Consider the following 15,093-nt stretch of genomic DNA (forward strand, 5'->3'; position numbering starts at 1 on the left):
CATCATCGGCTGGATACAAATCATCCAGTACTGTGTCCCAGAGACGCAGCTGTTGAAGAGATTTGCTCTTTACCAGGAGAGACAGGATATTTGCCCTAATGCCTCCCCATGCAGCTGCACACTGCCAAAGCAGCTGGGAAATGAAACTAATGGTACACAGATGCGGCAAAAGAACACACCACTTTGGCAGCAGTCAGAAAAACTGCAGTAGCTTGGGTCAGCCAGAACACGCTGTTCAAAGCAACGGGGGGTCCTTGGAACACGCTTAGATTGCTCGTAGTGCATTTTGGCCAGATTATGGCAATAAATTTGTGTGTGCTGGTAGTTCTGTCTTCTGCAATATCAACATAACTTCTGTATTCAGCCCTCTGCAGATCGCTGGGAAGAGAGAGGGTGAGTGAGGCTGATGCACAGCATGTGCAGTGCAAATCCTGTAACACTGAGCGATCCTGACTCCACAGTGAAGGGACTTCCTTTCTCTCCATTAGTCTGCTATACTGAAGACTCTGATCAAGTTCAAATTACTAACAGGGCATGCTCCAACTAGGAACCAATTTCCACTTGCAGGGATAAAATGGAAGGAAATAGCCTGAAACTAGCAAATGAAATTATTTAACAGAAGTATTGGGAAAGAGAGATGGATCGAGGACGAATTTCAAACCTTGAGCGGCCCAGGTTTCAGTTGTACAGAGGGTTGTTCAGTACTTTAAAAGACTGCCACCTGTACATTTTGCAGAGGGCAGTAACCAAAGACAAAGATGGAGAAATTTCCCAAGAGAGGACTGAATGTAGACGGCCTACTGGAAGCTATATCAATGTGTGGCTGTAACCCTACAAACTGCCATAAATTAAAACAGCTGCTATAACAGAATAACAACAAAATGCAATAATTGGGGAGGCTTGATTCTGACTTCCAACATGAGACACCAGCACCTTCTATACATTACACAAAACACATGAAACTATTAAAGAAAAAAGGAGACATGGTTACTACTACTCACACATTCTTTTTCCTGCTGTCATCTTCTTCGTTCACTCAGCTATACTGATTGTAAATCCTTTCGTGATAGAAGTGGGCTTTTTACTCCATACTTACTGTGTCCAGAGTATTCGTACAGCAGGGCAATATGTAACAATAGAAATTCTGCATTCAAACAGCATTCCTGTCCCGTGCTCCCTATATTTTTTTTGAATGTGAGAACTGAAAATACTGCATTGAAACAAATCTCGTTAAAGAGCAACATGAGCCCTAACAGTGAGAGGGTGAGGCAGGGTCACATTCTCATGCTCAGTATTCACAAGTATGTTGTCTGTCAGGAGATACTCAGGTCTTGACATGTAGGACAGCAACATGTTGCTTTGGTTCAATACCAACAGGTTCATAGGCAGAGCACTGGAGGTTACCGTGACTTTCCCTCCTGCTGCTCCACAACAATTTAAGTACAAAAGCTCAGGTCTTGATTATATTTTTGTTACGAAATAAAGAGGTGAACGTAGTCAAGCAGTGTCAGATTTCCAAAGTGTTGGGTGTCTGGCTTAAGTGAGGCCTCAACTATGACAGCATTGGCTTTTTGCTGGGATCTAAGGTGGTTGTTGGTGCTGTTCTCTAGTTCTTTTCCTTTCCCATCAGTCGCTGGCTGTCACCATGACGACAGGAAGCCTGCAACACAGCTGCAAGGAGGGAGAAAGGGGGAGCATGCTCCTGCTGAGAGGGGAGAAGTGTGGCAGTGGGTGGGGGACAAGAACAGAAAAATGATATGGGAAGCTAAAGGGATGCAGTCAAGAAAGAAGAGAAAATAGAAGGCCACAGTGCCTCTTCATTCTGTAACACTCATCTATTAGAGGAGGGGATGCTCAACCAAAATGTTTGTCTTCACAAAATTTAAAATAAAAAAAATGCCACAGAGATAAAGGGCCTGATTCCCTCTCCTCCTACTTTACATACTGCCACCTGACACACTGAACCTACTTTAATCGAATTACTTTCAGACTTAGGGGCATGTAAACAAGAGGAGATTCAGTTTGAGACACTGATTGTATCATGGAGGAATAAGAAACACACACAATGAAGGACAACAACCACTAGAGAAAATGAAGGTAACAGCCAGAGTAAATGTGTCTCATTAACAACGCACTTGTTGGAGAGTTCTTACTCTGCTTAAGCACACATTTGCCCTCTGGCTTCCAACCGAATGTTCTCTTTACTTTGTTAAAATGTAAAGGCATAAACCAGGATTACATTGCTTTCTGCACTACAGAAACACATAGGAATAAGATTTCATTTCCAAGGTACATTTTCGTTAATCAGATATTCAATGCTTTCTCAAAAGCATGCAGAAAGTTAACTAATACTCATAGCATCTATAAGCGTACTTACTTATAGAAATATCAAAAATCTTTAATAAACCAATAACGTGGAGCTACGGCTAAAGTAAAGCATTGCCAGTGAATCACGTTACTATAAAATTAATTTTTTCCTTAATACATTTTCAGCATTTACAGCCTTTCCTAACAGCACACACAAATTTGGACTAAAAATTTGGGGCAGAATTCTTTGCCATTCCACTTCCAAAGTTATTTTCCAGATTTTTTTTTAAATGAAGTGTCTACCAATGTCTTAATGTAATAAACTATCACATGAGAACTCCTGAAGACTTCAGTGACATTAAACAACAACTCATCCATACCACGATGCACAAGTTTTGTAATAGTCCCATATGCTTGTGGATATATTAGCATTTAGAAGATGTAAATAGTTACAGACAGTGGTAGTTCAAAATGACTGGTTTCTACATTGTATATAAACCTAAACTAGTGATTCATACTTACAGTTTAAATTGATAGCCCAATCCCATGTTTAAAAAACCCTCAGTGGGCAGCAGTGAGTTTCTTGGAGAATTTCACGCTCACCTTCAGGAGGTTCAGACTTGTTTGTTGTGAACTCAAGAGAGGCGATGACTTGATTCTAGCTGCCTGCTTGACAGATCACTGAAATTACTTATAATACTGCTACAGGATTCTAGGAGTCTGGACATGTTTTCTGTAGGTGACTGCCCAAGCTACACCTGCCTCACATGTTTATAATCTGTATCACCTGTAGTACAGTAAAGAAAGATTTCCAAAAAGAAGTGATCGCATGAGCAAGCGCCTCCTTTTAAGCATACATTTGGTTCCTTGGAAGTCAATATGATAAAAATGAAACACATGACAAGAATTCCGGACAACTCTTAAATCAGGCATCACTTTAAAAACGAAACCTTCTCCTGTTCACGTAGAGCAAGATTTAAAAATTTTCTGAAGCACTATTAAATTAGAGAAGTTGATCAGGTTGTTCTTAGCCTTGGAGTTTAATTCCAGAGACATAAGTCAACTGACAGTGTCTGTGTAAATATGAGAACTACTGGATCTAGATTTTTATTTTAAATTAAGCCTGAGATAACAAATGATTAAATACTTTATCTGAACTCTGAAAGTAAGAATGCTTATTTAATCTTATTCCATTTCAGAAAGAAACCTATTAGGAATGTCATTGCATCTATCAACAAATACAAGGTCTGAAGAAAGGATATTCAAGGGGAAAAACATCTGAAGTACAGAATTCTTCAGCTATAGCTGTTTAACGCCTCTACTTGTCTGTGGCATCTGTCGCTGTAACCGGTCCCAAAATGTCAAGTACACTTACACTGAAGAGGAAACTGGCTGTAGAGGAGAAAATTGCTTAACCTCATAGACAACTCCCCTTCCAAGTTATCGATTAATCTGTAAACACCAGGAACATTATGGAAAGGCTTATATTAACAACCTTAACAGAGGTGTCACTGTTGCTACAGCCTTCTGAGGATGACATATGCACGAGAACGCCTGAAGCTGTTGGGAGCTCAGGAAAATCTGCCATTCAGAAACTCGGAGTCACACGTTAATTTCTGCAAGGACAGAGCTAAATCACAGAAGGCTACCTCCTATAATTTTATCATGCAAAGATATTGTTTTAATAATAAACACTGACATTCAAAGTGGCAGAGAATTAAAACCAGAACATCCAAAATTAACTACGGGAATTCATTATTAGAAATTTAAAAAAGACTTAGCTTGACCATTAGAAATACAAAAGAGCCAGAACCAACATATCATCACTGCTTCTTCCTGGCCAAACTATTGAAAACCAATTTTAAAGTAACAACTCTTTAACAAATTAGATTTCACCCTGCAAGTCCAGACTATCCTTTTGAAAGACCCATGCTAAGAGGTCTGAGGAAAGGAAAAGAGGGAAACAAAACTTACAGGAATAGTTTTAGAAGTAGTTGAATGCAGGTCAAGAAACCTCTCTCTTTTTTCAGCAAATTGTAAGAAAAACCTGGATATCTGCATATCAATCATATTTATTAATGTTATCATTTGAAATATCATTTGGTGCATCTGTGTTGCAAAACACTGAATACTAGGTTAAGAGCTGTACTTTAGCATCTCATTATTTTGAGATTATTATTTAGCATCTTTCATTATTTGGGTGTACCTAATTAAATCCTAAATTAAATATGATTTTCATCTGTAAGCATCCTTAAATAGATTCGTTGTTCAATATTTTTTTAATGGACTAAAATAGGATGGAAAGAATTTTATTACTTTTTGTTTGCAAATACAGAATCCTCACCCTCAAATTGCCACAGTGCCCTCAATTTGTCTTGTTAAAAGCTTTAAATATTCAGAACATAAGAAGTTACCACAAGGCTCAGGACAGTCAATCTTCATTTTTATAGTTCTTTCAGATACCAGATTCAGAAACGTAATTGTATGTGTGCTGTATTAATATATACGGAAAATAAAAATACAGCCTTGGATACCCTTTTCTTGCAACACAGAGCCTATGAACTCATAGCACTGAGATTTGAGATACGGTTTGAGCTGACTTAAAAAAAGCCAAACAACTGACAGTTTAAAAAAAGCCCAGTTCTGCAGGGACTGCGGGGAAGCTTGCAGCTACTCAGCTTTTTCATTAGTGATTAACATTAAAATTACTGTTGATACACAAAAGGCAGATTTATACAGAAGCAATAGTTGGTAACCTAGTTCTAAACGAACAAACAAAAATCCAAACCAACAAAACACAGCCAAACAAAAAAAACCACCCAAAACCCCAAAAAAACCCCACAGAACACCCAGACCCTAAACCACAGAAGCAGTCAAAGGCAGTCGTTTATCAGAAAACACTTTCCAAGAGACTGACTTTTGGCAATGGCCAAGGTATCAACATATCAAATAACAGGAGTTCTTAGTGGAATGTTGTGGCAGATAAACGTTGATGCAATGTTTCAACATATTAAAAAAAGAGTAGTGCGTAGAAATACAAAGACTATTTTATTTTAACGCATGGCCTTGTTGAAACCACAAAAACTACGCACAGTACTGGAGTTTATATTCTTAAAAGAATGCCATGAAAAGGGAGACAAAAGAGCTACAAAAGTGACTTGAGGATTGCAGTAAATATCTTAAAGCAATACACAAGTGAATCTGTTTATCTAATCAAAAAAGATTGATGGTGACTTGATTACTGTGCTGCTTTGTGGGACGCAAATACTGCTTAATAAAGGCTCTTCACTCAAATGGAAGAAGGCAGAAAAAAAAGTTTTCAAATTGCCCCCTTTTAAAAAAAAAAAAATAGACCGAGGCCAACTAACTATTAGAACAAATTACCACGTAGTGGAGCCTTTGCATTTTGAAATGCACTTTTTTCCCCCGCAAACACAAACTGCTGAGCTCAATACGGGGTAAGACCTCTCTAACAGGTACAGAAGATTAAATTACATGGTCTAACGATCCTCCGGTTTGAAGGCTACAAAGAGATTCACAATGCTTGAGTTTCACAACTGGTGCTACCTACCAGTGAAGAAGGTTTGCTGCTGGTGTTAGCTGCTTAAAACATACTGTTCCCTCTGTGCGCTGAGTGTATCAGTTCTGTAATCTATCACACTCCCAACCACCTGCCAAGAACCTAAATAGTCAGCACATGATTCACACTGGCATCTCCTTAACAACAAACACAGGTTTAAACATTAAGTCTTCCTAAAATGGCTGCCTTAAACCTTAAGTGAATCAAGACACAACAGATAAGACACCACCTAGTTATGCCTTTTCCAGTTTTATCTTTTGCTGACCAGTAAGTCCAAACATTTTTGCCATCAGAACCAAACTCAAGAAATGCAGCAGTTTTCAGGAGGTCTGCCAAGGACCCCCCCCCAATGTCCTCATCCTGCACTGACTCAGCTCATCATTTCCTGGGATGCACCTGATTTGAATAAGTTGATTTGCTTGTATGTAAATGGCAGCCATCTCTAAATTCATTTCCTCAGCTCGACCCTCTTGCTGCAGCAGTAGCAATGCTTTCCAGTATTGCCCTTTCTGACAAATAAAAAAAAGCAAAAGTCCCAAGGCCGGCTACACATACAACTGCACCGCCTCAGGCCAACAAGCAAATTTAACCAAGTGAGGAAGTGTCCCACAGAAGTACCACCTTCCACGTTATTTCAGACTTGCCAGTTACCAAAAGGCAGAAAAAAAAAAAAAGGCTGGCTTGCTTCATTTTCCCTAGCTGGACTTCTTCTCCATGGGAATGGAGCATCCAGACTGGACCCTTCCTCCCAGCTAAAACTCTGTCCCAAAACATACTCATCAGGACACGGCATCCAGCACAGGCAGGTTTGCTCCCTTGGCTGCATAAAGGGTTTCACCAAAACTGGGTAGGTTGCTAACCAGATAGTAACAACACAATATTGTCGGCTGAATACTGCATTGCAGTTCAAAAATATGAAGGAAAAATGAGTGAGACATTACAAGAACAAAAAGAATGGGTTCTGAAATTAAAAAGAAAAAAATACCCTAAGAATACTTTTCTTTGAACGCTCTTTATCTCTTCTTCCAGGTGCCCTCAACTACTGCATATTCCTGAACTCCTGTGCACAGGCTTTTTGCCTTCCACAGTCTCCAGTCTGGAATTTGCTCTGCCATGAGTCTAAGAAACACCAAACACCACTTTGGGACTCTACATAAAAGTATGTATTTAATATTAAAACACTTCAGAGAGAAATTATAATCCAGCACACTGTTTTGTGCACAAATAAAATAATTTTATGTGTTATATTCTTCTATCATAGCTTAGAGTATCCAAGAGGAAACGTCACTGGAGAGATAAAATCAAACAGCTTATCTTTTAGATTAAGGTTACATTTTTAGCATTCATATTTTAATGCAAGATACAGTATTTCCTATTGTTTCACCTGCCTTAAAATAAGCAGCAAGAACTCCACAATTTAACTTCAACTTATGAAACTAAAAACCAAAACAAATGAAAACTAAGCTGCTGCTTCCTAGTAAGTTAAGGAACACGTAATTAAAGTTTCCTGTATCCTCCTTTTGTATAGAACACCCTTTTAAACACGGTGTATTTCTCAGGTGAGTCTTCCTGAAGAAATATTTCTCAATAAATAGATAATAATAAATTAATTTTGATCTCTGATTTAGGAGCTTTAAGCTATGAGGATATTGAGTTTATGACCAGATTGTGATGGATGATAACTTATCTATAGCTTTGACATTACACATTTTTAATGCCCTTGTCAAAAGTATACGGTCTATTGCTAAAAGAAAGTTAGCAATGCATTAACATCTACTGAAAGTCAATATTAAAAATCACATGAAAAACAAAAGAAATTCTATGCATTATTTCCTCCCTTGACTGTTTAATTCCTATTAATGATTTCAGTCAACAGAAGGCTGACATGACCATATCATCACAGTAACTCAGTTCCTCCAGAACAGTCAAGGGAATTTTTAAAACAGACACCCAAGTCTCATTTATTATTGTAGGAATGTTGGATAAATTTAATTTTTCATTATTTTCTTGAAAAACAAGGCAGTTGGACCTTCTCATTACTACAGGTTCATCAATCACATGCTTACATGAAGACAACAAACCCAAAAGAGCAGTTTTTTGAACGCCCACCTCTGGGAAACACGTGGAAGTAGTATACAAAGAAGCCAAGATGCTTCAGAAAACCTTAAATCCCAATGCCATTAGTCATTAATGCATACATCACAAGGTGACTGTGTAATGTTAAGGGCATAACTGGTCAGTTTTCCTGACACAGAGAAAACGATTTGAAAGTATTTGAAAAATTATTTGAAAAATTATTTGAAGTGCTAAAAACAACATGCAGAGACAGATGGAGGAAGAGATACCAAAATATTCACACAGGCCTGCTTTGCCTTTTTCTTTTTCCCCTCTTGTTCAGAAGCTAGTCTGGACAAGATTAATTTCATTTGACAGTATCAACCATAAGGCAACTACTAATTTAAAGAAGAATAATTGTGGACAAACCTAAACATATTTTAGCACTGACAAGAAATCATTTTGATTCATAATTGTAGTTAACTTTAACTGTTAAATAACCTATCAAAACCAGTTGATGTCTAAATTCATATTCTACTGACTATTTCATTCTTCCACAGACTAATTTAATGCCATGAAATATCAGCCATGGCTTACCTATTCCTCTTGATAATCTTGTTATATTAATTCAAATAGACATGGATTTGGTTTACTTAATTATTGAAAAGACATAGCAAATCACACTGATACATAACTAACTGAAAAATTTTAATTCTCAAATATGGTAAGATTATTTTCATGAGACAGGTTTGACAAACAACAAAACTATTTTCCTGAGTCAGGTTTCTGTTTGTTCGAATTTCCACATAATTTATTTCCCTTACTTCTAGGTCCAAAGGCTAGAAAAGGCTAGCAAGGCAGCCTTTTGTAACCCAGCATGTATACAACATGCTCCATTTTTCAAGAAACACAACAGAAGAGAGCCTATTGCCCTTCAAAATATACCGTGCAGATAGCATTAGGAGTAAACCAATGCACACTAGACCTGCATTTATACCTTACAGAGCTGGTCCTTTGGGAATATTACCTGAGCCACTTCTAAACAAAACAGATTTATTTTATATATATAGAATGTTCACACATACAGACATGCATGCTCTACTTTTTTCCTTCAGTGTCAAAGGCTCTCACTGGAGATTTATCTTAAAAAAACCCCCAACTAAATAAGGGATATACAAGTAAATCTAGGTGAACTCAGTAATCCATGGTGTGATTGTCTCAACTGTTCCTTTTGTATTTCATGAGCGCTGCCTGAAATCACAACCTTCATCCTGCAATAGAAGTTGTGTGCATGCTCAAATGAAACACACGAGTAAGGTTAACTATGTCCCTCAATCTTGCAGGATTAGCACAGATCTCTAATTCTGCAATCCCTGTTTAGATAGAACAAATAATAGGGGTCTTAAGCTGCAGCAGCAAAGATCTAGCATTAACGGGTAGTAAAACAACAGCGCAAATGGAAAGGGCATGTAAGAAAAATCTCCCTACAGGGAGGTTTTTAAGAACAAATTAGGCAAATACCTGGCAAGAATGACATTTATAGTCAAATCTACCTTGCAAAGAGAACAGAGACTAAAAGCCTCCAAAGATCACTTTAAACTTAATTTTTCTTGATTCTATGGTAAACCGTAAAGTCAAGTAACAAACCAACTTAAAAATAAGTCTCCCAGAATTCCAAATGCATTTATTAACTGCCCAAAAAATGGCTGAAGTCCAAAACCTACTCTTCCTGAACACTGTGACTGGGATCAGCTAAAAGAGATCACCATCAAATAGTCAATACTGTCACTAAGCAACACCAAAACACTATTATTGCTATCACGGTTGAGTACATTTGTTTTGAAATACTGGAGGAAAAGATTAAATCTAAAAAAAATTAGCAAGTAAAGCCATTGGTCAATAATCTATCCATTGTAAAACCAAACAAATATTTATATGACCCTAAAAATGAACAATATAACACAATCCTAAATTCTGTTCTACTTTACAGCTATGCAATATATCAACATCTATGAATAAATCAATGTGTGCATATTAGACTTTAAACAGAAGCTGAGTAAATTTGCCCCAGAAGTTCTGGGCTGGTACCTTAATAAGGATATATCTCAGTTGCAGTTGTGTTCAGAGACCTACATTCTATTGTTTTATTTAGAAGTCACTTAAGTCCCTGTATAAAAGTGAATGTTATAGGTCTATTTACCTACAAAGTATTATGATACTTCATTTAGTCTTACTAGCAAAGCAAAGAAGAAGGAGAGCGTTCCTCTAATATCTGAAAGGAGATCACATCAAAGAATAAACAGAGATTATATGGCAAGGAGGGAGAGAAGCAGCTTGAATCCGACATGCTGGGAAACAGAAACTCCATGAACTGTCCAAAGAGAACTGTGTAATTAAACAAATTTAAGGATCGATTAGAAATAGACTCTGGATTCTGAACACAAATACTGTCTAACATAAAGAAAAAAGCACAACCTGGAAACTGCATTAGAACACCTTCCTATCCGTAATCCCAACAGTATTAAGATCTACTGTAATGTTACACTGATAGTTACTTCTTCCCCAAGCCAAAAAATGTCTGTAAACGATTTCACACTTAAAACATTCTTGATGTGCCACCAGTCATGCTGTACTTCGCTTCAGTCTCCTGGGCTACTTTGATAGTTTTACTTGTATTCAGATTCTGAATAAGAGCTCAGAATACAGTGCAGACCCGATTTCCAAGCTGAACATTCACCCTGTGGGTACTGTTTTCAAAGGCAAGGAGCATCTGCCTTTCTGTATCTGCAGGTTATATCTCAAGTTTTCCTTACATTTAGGCAGCCTCTAGGCTGAAATTGATACAGTAGTTTAATAAACACTGCTTACCAAATGTTTTACTTCAGCAGGCTCACCTGGATATTTTCTTTGCTGTTGAGTGCCCTTACCAGCAAATGACAGTGACACATAACTTTGGACAAATATACGTTCACAGGAACATAACAACTAAACAATAACAAGAAACTAAATTAATTTGTCTTATCTGAGTTTAGGACTTCTTTCCAAGACAGAAAGAATCAATTTAATTCTGGCAACGTCATTCAGAAAACCATGTTTTTAACTGAGGTCAACTTAGAGCCCACTTTTTTACAGATCCTGTGCTTCTTCTCTTGCACCCTTTGACAACACTAAGTAGTGGTTCTGAAATTACCTGGTCACAGTTTCTCAGAGAGCCTTTCAATGCTAAAGGATTGGTATCTCCCCCCCATCAACTCCAATCAAGTAAACATCTGTTCTAATTGGGAGAGTTAAATTTGAAAGGTTAAGTCTTTGCCCAATTCCTCAGATCATCAGGAGTATGACTTATTAAAACAGCTTTATTTAATGTTTACTCTTAGAAATAATATGACTGTAAGCAGGCATAATATACACATGGCACTTGAGTGGCAGGAGCTGAAGACTTTATCTGCAGTTCCACTTTACATAACTTCAGTAAGACCAGTGGCACTATGTGGCTGTAACCAAACATTGAAATCTGGTCTCCAAACTCTAAGAACGGAAATGAACGTGTAGGGATGTACGTCCTCATTTTGCTTATGTTGCAAAACAGTGACACCCACTGGCAGCAATAGTTTAAATACTTATTTGTTGCAATATGGATCTACCTGATAAGAGTTGCTAAGAAGCTCCTCCTGAGAAAAATTCATCATAGTAACAACCATCTAGACTTACCTGTTGAGTCAGCACTACTGTCTGAGTTTTCAGAAACTGAAATACTAACAGCATCTGGAGTAACTGCGACGTAACCCTGCGGAGGAAGATTCACTGTGTACACTCTCCTTGGAGACAGAATCATATTGTCACTACCTACAAAACAGAAAAAAAAAGTGTCTGGCTATTGATCTAAGTATAGATTTTCTCAAACACTTTCTCAACTACAGCAATTATAGGATGTGGTTTCAAAAATCCTTATAGAGGAAAAGGACGTGAGAGAAAGTCAGGTGTGGAACACTGAAATTATCCTGTGACCAAGAAAATTGCACTCAGCTACAAATAACCAAATACTCCACAGGTTAGTTCTTTCCAGGAGAAACACTTTTTTCCCCTTGCGTCAGACAACTCTTCTGCCTTAACTTCAGAAAAAGCTTTCGCTTACAGTGGGTTTCAAGAGTCACTCTACACATTTTTCCCCATTCAGCGTGAGCAGACACTATTCCTTTAAGAACTGTTTCATAAAAGATGGATGGATAGAGATACAAGCTGCTTACAAAGTGACAGAAGTAATAGAATCACAGGACTGTGGTTTGTCCATTTGCAGTGCTTTTAAACAGCCCATGCTGTTCTGAAGAGCACAAAGATAAAGGATTTTGAAAGCCACACTTGATTAAGCTTCAGCAGTGCCTGCCCAAGAGGGCTCATCTCCTCAAGGAGATGATGGCCAAGGGCCAGCTCTCCAAGTATTTCATTGTACAGGAAACTATTTGTTATGATGGCAAGAGACCCATTGTAGAATTTCTTTCCCCTTTAAAAGGTATCTAAAAATACGTGCAAGACTGGCAATATAAACTCCATTTGTTCGCTAGACAAGAAGTAACTGTAGGAAAGACAGACGCATCTTTGCTCCACTTATACATAACCAGTCCAGGGCAGACTGTCTTTTTTTGCTCGGCCATGACAACTGTAGAGATCAACCATAGGGAGACAACAGCCTTTCCAGAAGGCCAGGATGTTCAGGATGTCTCCAAATGCTGCAACGTAATTTTAGATGCTTCCCTGTGTTCTGTTTACAATCAGCCAGCTCAGACACTGCACTTGCCTTCCCTTCCTGGGGGCAATTTGCCCCTTTAAAACACATAGACAGAACTGTTAAAATAATATGCATTTACAAACATCTTTGGCAGGGGAACACCATTAATCTCCTTACACCACAAATTCGCTGGAAGATCCCAGGTGTTCTGAGACTATTACCAAGCTGCAGCTATGGTTGGACAATTACCTAAACATTTAAAATGCAGTGGTGTCTGACAGGAATAAATCTTGTAGGGGGATCTATGTTTCTATTATGTAATTTAACTATACACATTGTATGCAAATAAGTAATTTAACTCTACACCGACATTTCTCAGCAAACTTCAAAGAGTTCAGCATGACTGATCATCTTAGGTATCTATGATAAAGTGCATTTCAGAACATTTAAGGCACTTTTGAAAAGCTACATCACAGTTGTTTTTGCCACCAGGATGTGATACTTTTGGTTTTAGAACATGTTAGAAAAGTTACTGTTTTTTCCTTGAATGAGACAGAAAATTTCAAATTAATATTGATGATGCTTACTTTAAAGGATAATAAAGGAAAAGAAATAAGTAATACAGAAAGATGAAGAACAATTATGTGATTTGGAAAAAAATCCACTAAAAATTAATTTGGAATAATTTTTCCACAGATCCTTTCTATGAAGATGATACCAAATCAGTGCTTGCATTGATTTATTTTTTCCCTACCCAGGTTGATTCATGAAGTGCTAATTGGTAATAGTTTTAAATGTATAAATGTTTATTGAGTTACTATCTTCTGACCAATTTCAAGTTTCCTCTTTTTTTCCCCTCTTTATATTTACCTTTTGTAAAACAAAGATGACCGTGCAACATAAAACTCACTTTGCAGCAGTCCTAACTCAAACCCTTCAATCATAAAAGGAGTAGATACATTGGGATATTAACTTCCCAGGTCAAAACAGTTACACACGACAGAATTTGTGGGACTATCTGTAACATCCATTACAAAGAAGAAGAGAATCAACTTTTACTATGTAAATGAGCAATGACTCAAACAATTTTTTAAAGTCTGTTTAAATGGGAGTCACCAAATTACTTATTTATTCACCCCATATGCATCTTCAAGTAGTTTACAAACCAAAAAAATCAAGCATTAGTCTTTGCTAATCCTGTACAACTATGTCAAACCAAACTGTTACCATATCATTAAAAATAATACATGCAACTGCATAATCTCGGTGTACCAACAAATCTCACAGTCTCAAGCATTAAGTCTGGATTTTTCCAGCCTGGGGCATAGTCTCCTTAGGCTAAGAAGATATTGATTGGTTATAAAGTGGAAACATTGGCTAAACTTATAAATGCGTGACATAAAAAGGGGGTTTTGACTAACGAAAGTAATCGGATACTGGAGATAGTCAAGAATGCTCTTATTTCTGCTAGTAAAAAGTCATTAATCCCATTTTTTAAGTTTTGTTTTTGGGGGGGGAACAACACAAAACTAAAGTATGTTTACAAAACAAAGAACCAGCATTACTCTTAACAACAAAGAAAGAATACAGAATAAATATTTCAAATTGAATTGTCCCCTAGTCATGCTATTCTCCATAACGTCCCCCCCCCGAATAACTCCTTTGCTGTAAATCAAGCCTGCGCAGGAGCAGGGCAGCACACCTAAACCACGCTGTTACCAAGGTTACAGCCTTGACTGGCTGTGTTATCTTTTGCCATCCTACTACAAACAACTATCAGACCTTTTAAGAAGGAGCTGAAGGTAAAGCTTCCATCTCACGTTAGCCCTGTAGAACTGCCAGCTGCCCAGTCTGCTGCCATCTCAAGCAGACAGTGTATTTTGGTTTAAGGCTATTTTTCAGAATCCTCTACCAGCACCTCAGAAAGAGGGTAAATAACGCCAGCATGGCTTCCAGAACACAAAGCTTGCTGGGGCAGACCTCAAATATGGACACGGCCAGAACACACACTCATATCATCTTGGTCCTTTCCTTGCTGGTAAGAGTGACTAAACCCTGGGGAGAGACTGAATCACCTCTAATTCCTGTGGTGGGGGGCTCTGGCTGGCAGCCCGACACCCCCACATGCTCGCTCCCCCCACAGCTGGGTGAGGGTGGGGAAAAACGTGGGAAGAGGAGGAACGAGAGCTCATGGGTCAGAGGCAGGGAGATCACCTACCAGCTCCTGCTGTGGGCAAAACAGGAAAATTAATATACTGCCAATTACTTGAAGTATTTATTTACTGACTCAAGTACTGGGAAACAGAAACAAAATTAAAAGAAAAACAAACATGATAACACTTAGGAAAAACACCTTTCCTGCCTGGCTCATGTTCACTCCAGACTCTCTTCCCTCCTTACTATTGCCGCAGGTGACTCTCAGTCC

The 15,093-nt window shown here is 38.0% G+C and overlaps 1 protein-coding gene across 4 annotated transcripts in view; it reads right to left on the reverse strand.

Annotated features, from left to right (window-relative positions):
- Positions 1-15,093, reverse strand: part of ERICH1 (glutamate rich 1) — a 92,131-nt gene that overhangs the window by 53,146 nt on the left and 23,892 nt on the right. For 3 of the 4 annotated variants that reach the window (XR_010605996.1, XR_010605997.1, XM_065632264.1), the window contains exon 3: positions 11,654-11,788. The exons of the other annotated variant lie outside the window; for it this stretch is intronic. Coding sequence is in view for 1 of the 3 variants with exons in the window: in XM_065632264.1 (XP_065488336.1) it covers positions 11,654-11,788 (135 nt within the window). In the remaining 2 variants the exon portion in view is untranslated. The remainder of the gene's footprint in view (positions 1-11,653; positions 11,789-15,093) is intronic. 4 annotated transcript variants of the gene reach the window in all.

The sequence above is a fragment of the Caloenas nicobarica genome, chromosome 3 (genome assembly GCF_036013445.1).
Source record: "Caloenas nicobarica isolate bCalNic1 chromosome 3, bCalNic1.hap1, whole genome shotgun sequence".
NCBI classification, from domain to species: Eukaryota; Metazoa; Chordata; class Aves; order Columbiformes; family Columbidae; genus Caloenas; species Caloenas nicobarica.